Source organism: Notothenia rossii (genome assembly GCF_949606895.1).
Source record: "Notothenia rossii genome assembly, chromosome: 11".
NCBI classification, from domain to species: domain Eukaryota; kingdom Metazoa; phylum Chordata; class Actinopteri; order Perciformes; family Nototheniidae; genus Notothenia; species Notothenia rossii.
Genome location: NC_136910.1, coordinates 10,978,984 through 10,995,789, shown reverse-complemented (window position 1 = coordinate 10,995,789; position 16,806 = coordinate 10,978,984). Strand labels below are relative to the sequence as shown.

The 16,806-nt window shown below is 41.2% G+C and overlaps 1 protein-coding gene across 4 annotated transcripts in view; it reads left to right on the top strand.

The window, feature by feature from the left end:
* Positions 1–16,806, top strand: part of plce1 (phospholipase C, epsilon 1) — an 85,349-nt gene that overhangs the window by 15,615 nt on the left and 52,928 nt on the right. For all 4 annotated transcript variants that reach the window (XM_079660831.1, XM_079660832.1, XM_079660830.1 and 1 more), the window contains exon 5: positions 4–213. In XM_079660831.1, coding sequence (XP_079516957.1) covers positions 4–213 — 210 coding nt within the window. The remainder of the gene's footprint in view (positions 1–3; positions 214–16,806) is intronic.

Genomic DNA, 16,806 nt, shown 5'->3' with positions numbered 1-16,806 from the left:
AAGGTGACCAAGTCAGTGTGTACTGGAACCAGAGCCATCGTCAGGACGCTGCCATCAGGACGCATCTCAGAGGAGGTCTGGGACGTGGTTTTTACTCACCGGATATGGAAACCCAGCAAGAAGGATTTGTGGCCAATCTTAACTCGTGGTATGGAAGAAGAGTTCAGAGTCTGCAGGGAGATACTACGTTTTGTTGGAGTTAAGCTACGACAGGTAAGAAAATGAAAAACACATTTTGTAAGATGTTTTGAATACAGATGTAGAATAGAGTGAGGCAGGAATGAGTCCTAAACCCAGGAATTAGTTTTCGCATCTTCTGGGTTCCCTTAAGTCTCAAAGTCAGTGATTAATGAGTTTTTGGGTTAGAGGCCTGACATAAGATCTGTGATTAATATATATATATATTGGCAAGAAAATCTACAAGAGATTGTACATTGCAATCAGAGAGATACAGTATGTCCACGTTTTTGAGCAAGTCCATGAATCCAGTCTTTGTCAAGTCTGTCACCACCTTCGCGCAGCTGCTGGCGACACTTCGTCCCGTCCTCCGCCAGCCTCTCCCAGTTGTCCGTCGCAATGTCCAGGGCCTTCATGTCACGCTTTACGACATCCTTGAAGCGCAGCAGTGGTCGTCCTCTGCCTCTGGAACCAGCGCTCAGCTCGCTGTATAAGATGTCCTTTGGCATGGGGCCATCTGGCATTCTGCGAAGGTGACCGAGCCACCGCAGCCTCCTGACCTTCAGTGTTTGGAACATTGACTTGCTGCCCGTGCGCGCCAACACCGCCTCGTTCGTGACCTTGTCCCACCGTGTGATCCCAAGGATGTTGCGCAGGCACCGCATGTGGAAAGCATTTAGCTCTCTTTCGTGCCGCGTGTAAGTTGACCACGCCTCGGAACCATACAGCAGGACGCTGACCACGCAACATTGGTAGATACGTGTCTTAGTGCGCTCGTGAGGTATTTGTTGCTCCAGGCTCTTGAGCGCAAACGACTGAAAGACGTTGCGGCTTTGCCGATATGAGTCTGGATCTCCTTAACTAAGACAGGTCACTGCTGATTGTTGAACCAAGATACGTGAACTGGTCAACAGTCTTTACCGGTGACGCTGCGCTTCCTGCTTGGTGCTTAACAACTGTCTTTTTGATGTTGATGATCAGTGCAAATTCAGAGCATGCTGCACTGAATCTGTCCATCAGCCGATGTAGACCAGCTGCGCTGTGAGACACCAGAGCTGCGTCGTCCGCGAATAAGCAAGACGCCTGCCAGGCTGTCGTGGAACTGGTCCTTGACCGCAGCTTCACTCGGCAGTGTGGGGGCGTAGGCACATATCAGATGTATTGGGCTGGCAGATTGCTTGAGCGTCAGGGAAATGATCCTTTCTGAGACACCGACAGGAGTGTCAAACTCTTGCACCAGCTTGTTGGACACTGCAAAGCCTACGCCGTGTGTGCGGTGTTCATCTTTGGCTTTTCCCATCCAGAAGAAAGTGTAGTTTTGCTCTTTGATAGAACCAGACTCGGCTATTCTGGTTTCCCGTAGCGCGGCGACGTTGACTGCAAGCTTGGCCAGCTCCCGGTCGATCAGTGCTGTTTTGCGTGTCTTGTCTTTGTACGTTGCAGTCTGGATCCGCAGTGAATCCCGGACACATGGTACGAACATTCCAGCTTCCCAGCCGAAGATGTACATTTAAATTAGAAATTTGAATTCCGCCCTTTATTACGGTTTAGCGTTTTTCTTTGATTGGTAGGTGAAATTTTAACGTCCATGCTTGCTGCGACCACCCCATCGAAGCAATAGACGTGGCGGGTCAGAACCGGCCAGGGGCTGCCTGGCTTGAGGCGGGCGGTAGATGACCATTGGGGCACAATGACCCCTCCCACCAACGCAGAGGACCCGTGGCGCTCCGTCTTACGCCAATCTGACTGGAGCTTATAACCCGTAGACTGTCGCTCTGCCGTGTTGTTTCCCCAGCGCCTTTACGACACCGCGATGAAGTGTCCTCTCCATTGCACTTGCCCGGGCGGGAATGAGGGCTCCAGCGTTGCCCAAGCTGCAGGAACCACACTTGGCCTCCGCTGGCAGGACTCCAAGGAAAGACGGAGGTCAATACGTTGGCCCCAGCATTGGCTGCAGGAGATACTAATTCTCATTCCGTGATTAATACAAGCCCAAAATATGTCACTAAATACCTCATTGGTGAATATCTTATAAAAGGAGGTTGCTAACAAGTGACTAAATAAGACTAATAAACTTAATGGCGCAGAACACGGGTCTGCCTTTAAGTTGCGGTGGTGACGGGAACTCATGCGACCATAATGTGATGTACTACTATAAAAGTGGTTTTAATATGTGAGAATTATATTGCTGTACAAAAATTGTAAGTATCAGAAACGTGTGTTTGCCACAGTGCTTATTTGTTTTGCAATATTCCAAAATGCAAAGGAAGAATCCCATAGTTTTTGTCCATGGAGCCCCTGAAATGCTAACTTGCTGTTCACTGTACAACAATAGGTCATCACTGCACCACTCTATAGAAGCATTCCATATTTCAAGGACTCAAAACAAGCTGTAAAAGTGTTCACAAAGGTAGATTAAGGACATCAATGCAATGAAGTTCAGGCACTGGGTGGTTTATATTTCACACCCAGGCTACTGTTAACTCGCTCCATTAAAAACGAGAAACAATATATAATATATAGAAATGATGCGTGTGTTTATTAGCACAATTTAAACATGGTTTTCCACAATCACCCTAATCCAAGGGTTATTAATGTGGCCTTTTTAAGAGTTTAGGAAATATGTTGGAGTGGGAGGCATTCAATCATGGCTGTTTCTCCTCCAGCTATAATGTGCTTTTTCTTTAAGAGCTTTAAATGATGGTGGATTTTCCACTGATGATAAGGCATTGGGTTTTAAAATGTGGTTTGCTGTTCCAGCTCTCTTTTCTCTGCCACAATAAAAAAGTGCGGTACTTCTCTGTAGTGGCACAGAGTATTTATGACATGATTGATTCCTTCTCCAATGAAAGATGATTGTTGTTGGCTTTCTCTTTTCACTATTTGGGTTGAAACGTTATGCCTGTTATGCATGAGGGATGAATAATTTGTTCAAGGGATATGTTAATAGACCAACACACACATCCTCAAAAAATGCATACACACAGGCTCTTTGTTCGGAGAAGGCCCCTGCTGCGGAAAAATGATTTATTCTCTGTTAGTTCTGCTCCCTATATTACTGACAGGCTGAATGACTGAGCCTTCTGTGTGTGTGAGTGTGTTTAAATGGACTGAGCAGAGTTGGCATCTGCATTAAAGTTATGGCCATGGAAATTGGAGAGAAGGCAAGACAGAGTGAGGGAGGAAAAGAGAGCGAGTGAGACAGAGAGGAGACCCAGGTCATTGCTCTATTATGATTGTTACAAACATGAAAACCTCTCACAGGAGCTGTTCAGCTTCACCTTGGCAGCCACGATTCAAAGAAAAATAAAGCTATTTCTTATTTGTCTTGAGTCAGGCTTTTCAACCTGAGAGGTGCAAACATCATGATATTCTATAACGACTTGGAATCAGCAGCGTCACACAGGAAACTCTCCTGTTGTTTTTTGGTTATCTTCTCCCTCCTCTTCCTGTAAGCACTCTGAAGACTGAACCCTGCCTTGATGCATTCCAAACAGAAACACATAAGCGCAAATGTATTATATTGTTATGCCAAGTAGCCTATTTCATTTATTTTGAACTTTTGTGTAACCGTTGCCGCATTGCGGTAGTTTGAATTCCATTTCAACAGAGACATTTTGTTTTTTACGCTGGCACTTACTGTGCATAATGTTCCACTTTTGTATGATGGTTTTCTGACATGTATACACATGTCATAAAACCATCATACAAAAGTGGAACATTATGTGGGTGCATAAATGCATGGATATGCAATTGTGTTTTTTATGGGTTCATGCATAGCCACAACAGAGCCGAGCATTGTCTAAAGTTTCTCGTGTGCGGACGGGGGCTTGTACACTCAAGCCATACAAGCACACACTCACACTCATGCATCCAGTGTAATTTCTGACTCCGCCAAAGTGTTTTTATGAGTCCTTTGTGGTCGTAGAAATACGGGCCAAGTTAAGTCCAGGCAGAGCTGCTTTAATAATGAGCCTATTGAAAATGGGGGAGTTGCCAGCACTTCCCTTGTCAAAACACCATCTGAGCTACTCCTGTTAGGGGTCACCAGAGAAAACTCTGAGAACACTGAGGGCAGTGAATAAGGAGAGTTGTAGCCGAGCTGTCACCAAAATCGTAAAATGTATGATAAAGTAGGAATGCCTGTGACAAACAAATGTGTATCGTGCAGGCATAAAGAAACACATTCCTTCTCTTTTCTGTACATTTTATTAGACGGCATGCAGCAGATGGAGAAGTACAATTGGAAAATGAAAGTATACGACATTTGAGTTAACATTCTTTAACACAGTGTGTTTCTTTTCATCCAAAACCCTCTGCTCACGCGATAATAAATAGGTAGGGATACTATGTGTGCAGTATTCAACACACAAACATTGCAAATTGGTAGGATAATAGCAGAAAACAAACCCCTATGTCTTTTATTTCTTTGCTCCGTCTTTCCTTTACACACACAAACACACCTTATGCTACACAGGCCCCCCCTATATGTGGTATGTTAGCCTGACTCTGCAGTAATCAGGTTGAGGAGTTTTCTGTAGGTATCCTGTTGCCCTGTGTGTTTATTGCTACAACTAATGAAGCGAGCTAAAGAACACAGGATTATATGAAGGAGGGATTGGAGCAGAGAAGCAGCAAGAGAGGGAGAGAGGGAAGGGTAACACACTTGGAGAGAAAAAGGGAGAAAATGAGATTTTAACAGTGGAAAAAGAAGAACATCTACCAAGTGAAGGGGGAATCTGGCGCGGACGATTTTAAAAGAAAATAGGAAGAGTGAGAGAATGGAAACCAAAAGGAGGTTTAGATCAAGACAAGCCATGACTTACGTTTTATATAGGTTTTCATAATGGAAAATGAACATGATGGAAAATAACACCAACAAAGCCTTCTTTGCATTCTTTCACGAGAGTTTTGTGAAAAGGCAAAATAAATAGTGAGTGTTCTTAATCAAATCTAACTGCTAATTCCCTCTGTGTGACTGTTGTAACACTAAGTGGCAGGGAAGTCAAACACAACATAGGGAAGTGTACGATGACTTTTTGCAGCTTTAATGCTCACACACACACACACACACACACACACACACACACACACACACACACACACACACACACACACACACACACACACACACACACACACACACACACACACACACACACACACACACACACACACACACACACACACACACACACACACACACACACACACCTTGTGATGTGATCAAACAGTCTCTGAAGCCAGAAGCATTTTATCGTTTGCCTTGTGTGGAGCGTACAAATTAAAGCCCTGCTGTGTCCTTTCATTTAAACCAAAGTGGTGTCAAGCTAAGTGGTAAGTGACCTTACACACACACACGCACACGCACACGCACACACACCATCATCGGCGGCGGCGGTCACTCGTAGTCGAGTATGACTGTCCTCCTTCTTGGTCCTTGTGGGTCTTCAGGTGGGCATAGAGGCCGATTCTGGACCCGATTATCCTTGTGCAGCGTGGACATGGGAATGTAGTGGTGGAGGGTTTGGGTTGGACCTGTTTGGTGGTTGCTCTCTCCTTCCTGAGTCTACGCTTGTCTTGTGCAGCATGGCAGAGGTCATCATTGTATAGTGCAGCACCCTCACGGACAAGGTTTCTCCAGGTCGCCCTGTCTGTTGCCATGTCTTCCCAAGCTTTTAGGTCTATGTGGCACTTCTTTAGGTTTGTTTTTATGTTATCTAAAGGACCTGTTTTGGGAGGCGAGAGTCAGGCATGCGGATAACATGGCCAGTCCATCTGAGCTGGTTTTGGGCAATGGTGGCAGTGATGGTGGGAATGTCAGCCTCCTCCAGGACGCTGGTGTTAGTGCGCCGATCCTCCCAGCTAATCCTAATTTTTCGGAGGGATGGTATGCCTCAAGTGCCTTTTAAGTGCCTGCTGTATGTGGTCCAGGCTTCTGATCCATACAGAAGAGTGGGGAGCACCACAGCTTTATAGACCAAGATTTTGGTCTTTGCTTGGAGGTCACGGTTCTCAAAGACTCTCTTCCTTAGCCTTGAGAAAGCCCCACTGGCACAGCTGAGGCGATGGTGTATTTCATCATCAATAACAGCTTTTGATGATAGGAGGCTGCCAAGGTATAGGAATTCACATTTTCCAGTCTGATGTTGTCAATGGAGATTTTTGGGGGTAGGACAGGCGTACTGCTGTTTGGTGGTGGTTGGTGGAGGATTTGGGTCTTTTTTATGTTGATGGCTAGACCAAGCTGTTTGTATGCTTTCGTAAAGGCTGATAGGATACCCTGTAGGTCCTCTTCTGAGAGGGCTACAAGGGCGTTGTCGTCCGCATACTGCAGCTCCATGATCGATATGGTGGTGGTTTGACCTTTAGCCCTGAAACGGTTGATGTTGAGGATTTGTTCGTCAGTTCTGTACATGATGTTGACTCCCTGGGGCAGATGCTTGCTTGTGAGATGTAGGATAGCAGCAACAAATATGGAGAATAGTGTTGGAGCGATGACACATCCCTGTGTGACTCCTGTGTCGACCCGGAAGGGTTCAGTTTCGTCTCCACTGCCACTGAGTACCGTGGCTGACATATTGTCATGCAGCAGTCACACACACACACACACACACACACACACACACACACACACACACACACACACACACACACACACACACACACACACACACACACACACACACACACACACACACACACACACACACACACACACACACACACACACACACACACACACACACACACACACACACACACACACACACACACACACACAGGCAGGCGCAGGCATAGACGACTATAGCAGTTTGGGCTGAGAGATGGATGCTTGTAAATATATTGTTTTCCCATTACCCAGGATGCAAGTTGTCTCTGGGGACGGGAAGACATTCTTCCGTCTTGGGTCATTCTGTGCTTTCCTGTTTCCCTCACTGTGTCTTGTCATGTAATGGACTTAGTCAGAATGTTTCCAGATCAAATCCAGGAATATTTGTGATGGGGAAAGTGAATACAAATATCTCTTCCTGAAATGCTCCGTGGGGGTTGTAGTTGACTTGTCTCATGAGATTGTGATATACACAGGCTGTGTCTTGGGGATATTTTTTAAAGCGGTTGTACATTGTTGGCACTGTTGATTCAACTGGGAGAGTTTTATAGCCTTATGTCCTGTGGAGGTGTGCCAGTTTGTCACATAAATTACATTTAATGCTTTCATTGTTGAAGCAGTATTAGTAAGACCAACATTTAGCTTATGATGGCATGGGAGGTCTTCAAATATCTATATCTGCCATTTTCTCTTTATGATGGGGACTTCTATGTATGTAGCCTGTTTTTATTCCAGTAGGTAGTGCTCCATTTAAAAGAACAGGTAGCCAAAAATAATGTCTGTTAGGTTTGATTCACAAAAACAACAAACCTGACTTCATACATAATTTCCTGTCTTGGTGAATTGATAAAGGAATAGAGAGAACACACATACACACACTCAGCTCTTGCTATTGTTGATATAAACAGACAGAATATGTATATTTATTTTAGTTTCAAGTAGCAGGAATAGCCTTTGGCTCTCTTTCTATTAAAAACGTTGCATATGGTGTATTCTATTATATCTCAGAATGCATTTTCTATCAGTCGATTTAAAGGGGAATCATGGCTACTGAAGTGTTAAAGTTTGCTACATTTCAGCCTTCTTTATAGCATAATAAAATATTTGGTTAATTCCTAAACCTCGTCTGTGATCATTTCTCCAGATATAAATGAACCGAACGAGAAACAAAAAAAAAACATTACCTTAAAAAGTACAATTTCAGTATAATGGCCATGTAGCCTCATGGTGGTTGGATTTGGTTATAGGTTATTTCTGTTCAGCAAATCTTAACTTGGCCTTCCCAAACAACTAGATGCAGCCTGGGACATGTAGGAAATGTTGTTAAACCAATTCTTGTTTGCATTCTTAAATGCTATTTTCCCTCCAGTCCTTCGCTGGTTAAATATCTTGGGCTGTAAAATGGAAATATGGTTTAAGACTGGTGGTTTATGAGCTCAGGTAATAACTCATGCAAACACATTTACATCTAGGTTACCAATTACTGCTCGTTTCAACGGTAGCGTTCTCAGATAAAATGTCCAGCAAATATCCGATTTTAAGGCGTTCATTCCTTGCTTTGTTATCATGATGTTCCATTTTGTTGATTGGCTTTCCAGTTTATTGCTTCAATAAATATACCGGGTCATTTCTTTGTTATGGTCATCAGACAGTCGAAGCAACTGTTTCATTAAGTGTATGTTTGCACTCAATAAAAACATATACTGCATGCGTGGGCCACAAACTAATTTCGCTTTTGGTACATCTCTTTTCAAAGCGTCTGAGAGGCATTGGCCTACAATGTGAGATGGTAATTAATGTGAACACACAGTGTTGAACCATGCTCCATTGATTAGGTTAGGGCCACTTGAAGGGTTGAAGTGAATGATTGCATTCACAATCACAGAGTTATCGGAAATCAACAAACGGCTTTAATCAGCTGGAGGTCCCTGTAAGCCTGGGAACACAGCTTCCTTTGCATTATAGGATTATACGAGACCCCACACATACTGTAATAAGTGTTATCACACCACTCTCATTTAGGAGGCTTTTAACCAGCTGCTTGCTGCGTGCACACTGTTGCGCACTAAAAACAGTTTGGATTAAAAAGATAAAAGTAAAATCATCTGGATAAAGCTGGGCTGTGAAAATTGGCTGAGCATGGCTTGTACATTTTTGCAAGGTGAATTGGAGTTGAACAACAATGAAGCTTGCCAGAGCAGTTCAGGACACCTGCAATCGCTTTGTGTTTGAGTAATCAGCAAGGCATGTATTTGTGTTTATAGTTCTGTCACACTATAAATCAAATTGCAACTTTAAATTGTTGTACTACAAGAGAACACCAGATTAAAATACCTTTATTTTAAAAATGATGTCTTTGTTTTCCCAGGAGGGGGATACCAAACAGAAACCCTTAGCATTCGGCGAATTTATGTTTTTAACATCAGTATTGACCCAGAATGTTACCACCATTGAATATAGTTTTTATTTTAGCCATGCACAAATCATTCAGGTAGGCATTCAACTCAAAACCAAATATGATACTAGTCCGATAGATAAAGCAAACTACTCAAAAAGATTCAGCAAGGGAAATTAAAGGATTAAGATGTGCAGTTGAAGTTCTGATATATAATCATATTACACACACACACACACACACACACACACACACACACACACACACACACACACACACACACACACACACACACACACACACACACACACACACACACACACACACACACCCTCCATGCATGTCACACTCATTTAACCTACCTGTCTGTCACTCTAATGTTCTCTCTCTGTGTGTTGTGCCACTACAAAGGAATGTGCCGAGCAGGCCACTTTCTCACCCAGCTGGGTGTTGCGGCTTAGCCTGCTTGAGATTAGTGTGTGTGTGTGTGTTTGTCTGTTGAAACGCTGTTTAGTCAGATGTCTGCTTAAATAGAAAACGAGCAGGACAGTAAATATCTCGCATTTCTTTTAAATGAGAACTTTTTTCACAGTGACAGTAAATTGAACAAAGTGTCCTCTCTGCTCTTTAAACCTGGTGTGTTTAATTCCCAGCTCCATCGCTGTTTATTTGATTTCTTGAATCCACTGCACAGGAGCTCATGTGGCTGCTGCTACCTATTGAAACACATTCCACCCGTTTGTTTTTGTGGGGTGACAAAAGGGTGTCAAAACTGTGTGTACGTGTGTGTGTGTGTGTGTGTGTACGTGTGTGTACGTACTCAGGCCTCTCGCATCTCTGTGATATTGTGGGAAAATTGCGCAGCTCCACAAACTGGGAACTTGTCCCTACAGAGGCGAGGTTGTTAAACTTTGGGTCAGTCAGGACACGACACACGAAACACAAACAGTGGAGAATGTTGACCCTGTGAGGTCAATGCACTTTACACACTCGTATATATAAAACTTTTTATATTCTTTTATTTTTTAGATTACTATTACATACTGTGGCCTGTTCTCCCTTTTTGTTGATAATCTCTGATATGCATTATGATGTGAATTTTTATATCATAATGTGAAGTATACACAACATGACTTGCAGAAAACACGATAAATGTAAACAAGCATTTGAACTTCCTGTCATGGTGACTAACTTTAGTTCTTTTGACCTCTCCCAGTCTCATCCCCCTCATGTGACATAGCACTCAGAGCACCCTGACTACATGGATGCTACATGTGTCACACTGTGTGCACTCCTCCCATGGAGTGTCACAGATAACAATGATAAACCCTCCTAGTGGGATTAATAAAAATGACATTTGGATGGAAATGGACAAGAAATGGACCCACTAATTATTAAATTAAGAGCATGAGACAATAATGGTTTATGCTATTATTGCTGCACTCAAATAATAAAAACTTTTGTTTAAAAATAGCCTGTCACCTCCCCTTCCTTCTGTTTTGAGTTGAGTCATCAACAATAAATACTTAATTTTACAGCATACATTAATAGGTCAATTCAAATCTGCTGTTTTTGTCACTCGAGTAGTTTTGAATAAGTGTTTTCAAGATTTTATTTCAACGTCAATTATCTAAATCTGGTCATTGAAAAGGAACAGTGAATTTCTATCAACATCCAAACAACAATGTGCATGTTCTCCTGCAGAGCTTATTTAAATGGGTATATGCAGTGGCAGACAATTTACACACGGCATCTATTGCACATCTGTCCGTCCTGGGAGAGGGATCCCTCCTCTGTTGCTCTCCCTGAGGTTTCTCCCATTTTTCCCTTTGAACTGTGAGGATTCTCTGGAAGTTTTTCCTTGTACGATGTGAGGGTCTAAGGTCAGAGGGTGTCGTATTATCATACTGATATTCTGTACAAACTGTGAAGTCCACTGAGACAAATTTAAGATTTGTGATATTGGGCTATATAAATAAACATTGATTGATTGACAAAGAGTGATCCTTTGCTGCCATCTAGTGGAGAAGAGAATATTTCATAATGCAGGTGAACTTGGATTGCTAAACCTTTTTGGTATGTGAACACCTATGACTGCTGAGGTTTGAGTCATGATTTTAGTTTGATGAGAAATCACAAATTCTTGGCATGAACACTGTTCTTGCTTATGTTGCAGACTTGTGGTGTGTGTGTACTTGTGTTGAAGGGAATTGTGTTACCGTATGTCTGACGACGACTCATCATTCTGATGCTTTAGCTTTTTGTGGTCCAGTTATCGTTATAAAAAGATTAGCATTCCTACACTTTATGTTGTTGTTTATAAAATGTCTTAATTGGAGTGGTTTGTTTTGTCTGACAAGAAAATCCATTGATCAGCAGTTAAGACAAAGACAAACCTCACATTGGACAGTTTTGATAAACAAATATATTATCAATATTAAAATAGTTTTTATATATAGATTTTGGATGATAAAATACATTTAAAATGGACATTATTTATTTGATATTATGTTATTTCAACTCAATTAATGGTAATTACAATAATCATTACCTGAGCTCTAGTTATTTTCCTCGCCCTTTTTAGCGCTTGTTTTGGAAGTAAAAAGCGATAAATTGTCTTTTTAAAGTTTAAGAGGGAAAATGCATTAATCTAAATTCTATCCTCAAAGGTGAATAATAGTCCATATTTCGATTTGCCTTAATTTTACTTGACATATTCGTTGTCTTTTACTTTTTAATCATTGGTGCTCAGTTTATGCCTGACCACTAGAGGGCAGCACACTTTGATAATAGCAGGTAATTCGCTGTTTTCACAAATTATCCTTGCAAATATTGTGTTGAAGCTCTGCTGTGTAACAACTAACAAGCATATCAAATTCAGTAGTTCAAAATGTGTACAATGACAGAACAATACAACGCATCTTTGTCTTAATTCAAATTGATCGAGGGATTTTGTTCACCCTGAAGGCAATTGATGTAATAAGTGTAGTATAATACATGAGTCTGACCTCTCATTACTGGCGCAGGAGGCCAGTCTCATTAGCGGAGTATTGATCAAAGAAATGCAGAGCGATGGCTGAGGGCCGGCCAGCTGTTGGCTTTGTTCTGAACACCACTTTGATGTCAGCTGGGCATGAAACATATTCATTTTCCCTCTTGATTAAGCAGACTCAATAGACTGTATTCATTTAGACCTCTGACTGCTGCGATAATATGTGTGTCTTTGTGTGTTAGGTATGACCACTATCACAGATTAGAGAAGGAATTACCTAGGTCTTTGATTTCAACAAAGAAGAAGACAAATCCTTTCCTGTGAAAAATGTCTTATATGATAAGAGTGAATACTTCTTAATTGTTTCAATAGTTACCCGTGTCAACAGAGAGCGTGTTGACTTCATACAAACAGATAACATAGAGTTTGCTGCAATAAACTGCAAGTGCTCGAGCTACCATTTGGTGATCTAGCTTAATTAAACAGAAAAGCTGCAACACTGGTCTTTTAATTAGACGTTGGCATAGAAACGCTCACCAGAGCAAAGTTAATTACAAAGATCAAGTGGCCGCACCTCTGTCTCTCTTGGTTTAATGGCCCCCAGCGTCACCTATCCCTGTGAAAAGCCAAGCCGTTATGACACTGTAAAAATGATTTTGTTCCAGTGAGACTTGATCAGGGGGCAACATGGACGGTCCTTTTTTTACTCATCAATCGCCATGTTTTAGTTTTTTAACCTGCAATTAACTTACAGGGAAGCATAGTAGCCATATCGTAGTATCCCATATACATAGAAGGAATAATACGAAAGGTTTCACTGCAATAAGTGTTATTTGATAACGTTAAATTCAGCAAGTGGAAATGATACACATTGTGACAAAGTTTAGACCAAAAACAACCTAAGGTCTACTTTTTCTGTAGCTTTCAGCCATATAATGTTTTTTGAACTCTGGGTGGAGTTTGCTCAGTACTCACAGTAATGGATTTGTTGATATAGGTTGTTGTGCTGATCTAACCCAGAGCACTTTGTGAACATCTCATTTCGCTACTCTAGCTTCACAGTTGAGCTCCAAACTTTATACTTGATCTTTAAAATAGCAATTTGACAAAAAAATTGCAACTCTTGGTCCGCTTCTAGTTTTTTTTTAGCTTTCAACCAAACTATACAGTCAGTAGTGTGTACTTCTCAATAATGTGTAACTGGAAAATAAATCAATACGTAGGCTGTTTAACATTTAGTCATTTTTAAACGAAGCAAACCATGCGACTTAAAAGTTGACCAAAAATTGGAGTAACTGCAAATAGACTCAGTTTTTTTTGCATTTACATTAAACATAAAAATGTAGGAGATTATAGTGGAATTAGTGATTGCTTTTACTCTGCATTGTTCAGATTGTATCGACATTATTTCATTGTTAAAATACTTAGAAGAAGGTCACATGGGGAAAGGTTTAGCACCATTTCCTCACTTCAACCACAAACCACAATTTGTCTCACTGTATTGGTTAAAGAATAGAGTAGTGATAAAGAAAATGTCCTCTTCATTACTTTGACGAGGCTTTAAAAAGGGTCTTCAATGGTTTGATGTAATAGCTACTCATCAAAACACAGAGGCCTCATCTGAGACGTGGTTTACACATGCTCCTAGAAGGATCGAATGAGATCTTGAGGCTCCTCCATCTTTGTGTGTGCTCACTGATCAAATCTCCCATGTTCCTGCTGGGTTGTAACGGGCCAGTTGGCTCATAACCTAATATGGGGGTACCCTCTGCGTTAGGCACCCATCGCTGAGTCTTTGTGTTCTTTACCTTAGTTGTAGCTATCTTCCTTTCCTTTCCTACTTCCCCCCTGTCTCCTGCTGATCTTTAGCAAATCTGAAAGGCATTGGATTAATCTTAAATGAGGGCCTGGATTAGCTTGAAAATGCATACAAACAAACTTATTTAGGTTTTAAAGTTAAAACATCGGAAGAAAGGATTTTATGAATTGTTTAATGTTGCAATTTAAAGTCTCAAAATATCTGGCAACATCAAATCACGTCATTCAGACCTGGATAGAGAAAACATTTCGCCTTGAATTTGTTTTAATTACAAATTGGCCATTAAAAAGTCTGAAAACTCTTATTCTAACTTGCCTAAAGCTTTAGTAGCCCTGTCTCTCTATCTCTCCTCTTTGACTTCCTCTACTGATGTAGATCTCTCTCTCTCTCTCTCTCTCTCTCCCTCTCCCTCTCCCTCACTCTCTTACTCTCTTTTGCTCAAGTCTCCTTTCTCACTTTTATAAGTGTACACTGACTAAGAGGGATTGGAGCTTGGTGTTTTTCTTCAAAATATCCGCCTGTTTCTGTGCTACAGTAAGTAATCTGTTTACTACGAGTTCTTGCCGTTCTTTAAAAGAGCAAACATATTTTCCCTCATAGTGTTTTTTGTGGCTGTAAGCAAATAAATGTTTTGTCTGATCAGTGTTACAGCAACAGGATTCAAGTTCATTAAGCGGAATGTGTGTCAAAGTTCAGCACGCAGAACCTTTTTGAAACGTATCTGCAATGTAATAACTTGAGAAAATGTGTGATAAAAAACAACTTAAGGTCTGCAAAAAGGCCTTTTACACACTGTTTTAAAGCAGTCAGTTAAACGATTGCGTGTGGTAAACTCTAAGACTAGTTAATACAGTGCAAAGTAGTAGACAGAAGTAGCAACTGGTGTCATGTTTTGCATTGTAAATCTCCAGAACAAGTCAGCAAAAAGCTATCATATCATCAGCTCCCTTCACATTTTTAAGATGGAGTCTAAAAGATGTCAAAGTAGTTGTTGAGTTTCCGTTGTCTGCGTGAAAAGCCAGGTTCAGTTTTTAAGTCCAGACCTTTTATGACTTCAATCCTTCATCATGCTTATCTCCGGCAGTCTGATCAGGACTCTGTGCCGTTATGTAGGAGAGAGTGTCGGCTCGTATGACATCATGAGAACTGTAAATGGGGGAGTGGCGGTGCGGAGGGGTCCCACTGGGCGCTCTGGGTAATGGGTTCCAGGTTGTTTTGGCCCTCAAGATGACCCCGTTTTTTCCCTCTCTCCCAGACGCTCTCTTTAACTACTTGTCATATTTCTTCTCGCTGGCTTCTCCATTCACTTTTTCTTTCCTCCTTGAAACTCACCTTTCACTCTTAGAGCTTAAATCATGTATTTTGCTTCACCTCAATGGCAACATATTACTCACCAGCCACATTGCTGAGATGTAGTCTTCTACAAACCAATGCAGGCCTTAACTCTTTTTCATTCTTCAACCACAAAACAAGTCATTATTGCTTTAGTTAGACTACATTACCTATTTGTGGGTTATATCCATTGTGTTGGTTGGGCTAACCACAGCTAAGAAAGCCAACAGTCTTCTTAAATATCTATCTTATGGTACTCACTACATTGATGTACATGTACCCTTCATTCTACAGTCTTAATTATTTGGTTATTATGGTTAGATATTCTTGCAAAAGGTGTGAATCAATGGCCTCACATTTGGATAAAGCTTCACGTGTCTCAAAATAATTCTTAATTCATCTCAATGTGTCACCTCCTCGATTTTTTATTACTACGCACATGGCTACTTTTTCATCAACCAATAATTGAGTTGATGATTGTAACAGTATCTTTTTTGTGTTGCCTTAGTTTGGCTTTTATTAAAGCTTCAAAAAAACAATACGGAAGGATTCACATTGCTTTATGTTATACAGTCAAACCAAAAACTATCAATATAAGATTAAGGCTGAATAAAGACATGTTTTCTTTAACCTTTAACCTCACCCACTGTGACGTACCAGTACTAAATAACCTCAATGATACCTAACATCTATCTTATTTTAATATCTCATCTCCCCAAAAGCGTCCCACAAAGTACACAGTAACATTATCTGATGAAATGGTGTGTTGTCATTCCACTTCTACTCTGAAGTAGGGCTGCTCAATTATTCAGTCAATAATTGATATCACGTTTATTAAAAACGATTATCCATTTACTTTGAAAACATCCATTTATTGGGAAAACAAATGTGTAGTATGTTTTTAACAGTTGACTACCCTGAACCTTAAGTATAATTCAATTGAAAAACCAATACATATTTATTTTTATTTTTTTAAATAATAAAGAAAAAAATCGTTTTATTTCGATTATGTTGTTTTCATAACCGTTGCAAGCCAAAATCATAATTGCGATTAAAATACGATTTAATTGAGCAGCCATACTCTGTAGTCGCTCTGTACAAATCAGATTAGTGAGTCCGACTCCTTTCCTCTAAAAGTGACTTTTTTCAGTTGGTCCCCTTGCTCTCATGCTGATGTTCCTTAGTTGGCTTTATTGACCATCAAATCCACTGGCTATGGATCTTTCCGTTTGTTTCAACTCACTGCTGCTAATTGCTGCAGTGTGTTGTAAATGTGCAATAGAGTTCCTTATAAATTCAAATGTTTTGCCCATCCCTTGTTGTCCTTTGCTCCTGATTTCTCTCGACACTCACAAATGAAGCACCCACCCTGCCCTGAGCTTGTTAAAGGTGAGGCTCTTAGATCTTTTTCGAAACGGCTCCTCGGGAAATTCAACAGGGGATTATGATTCCAGCCACCCGTGGCCTCCCTCTCTACT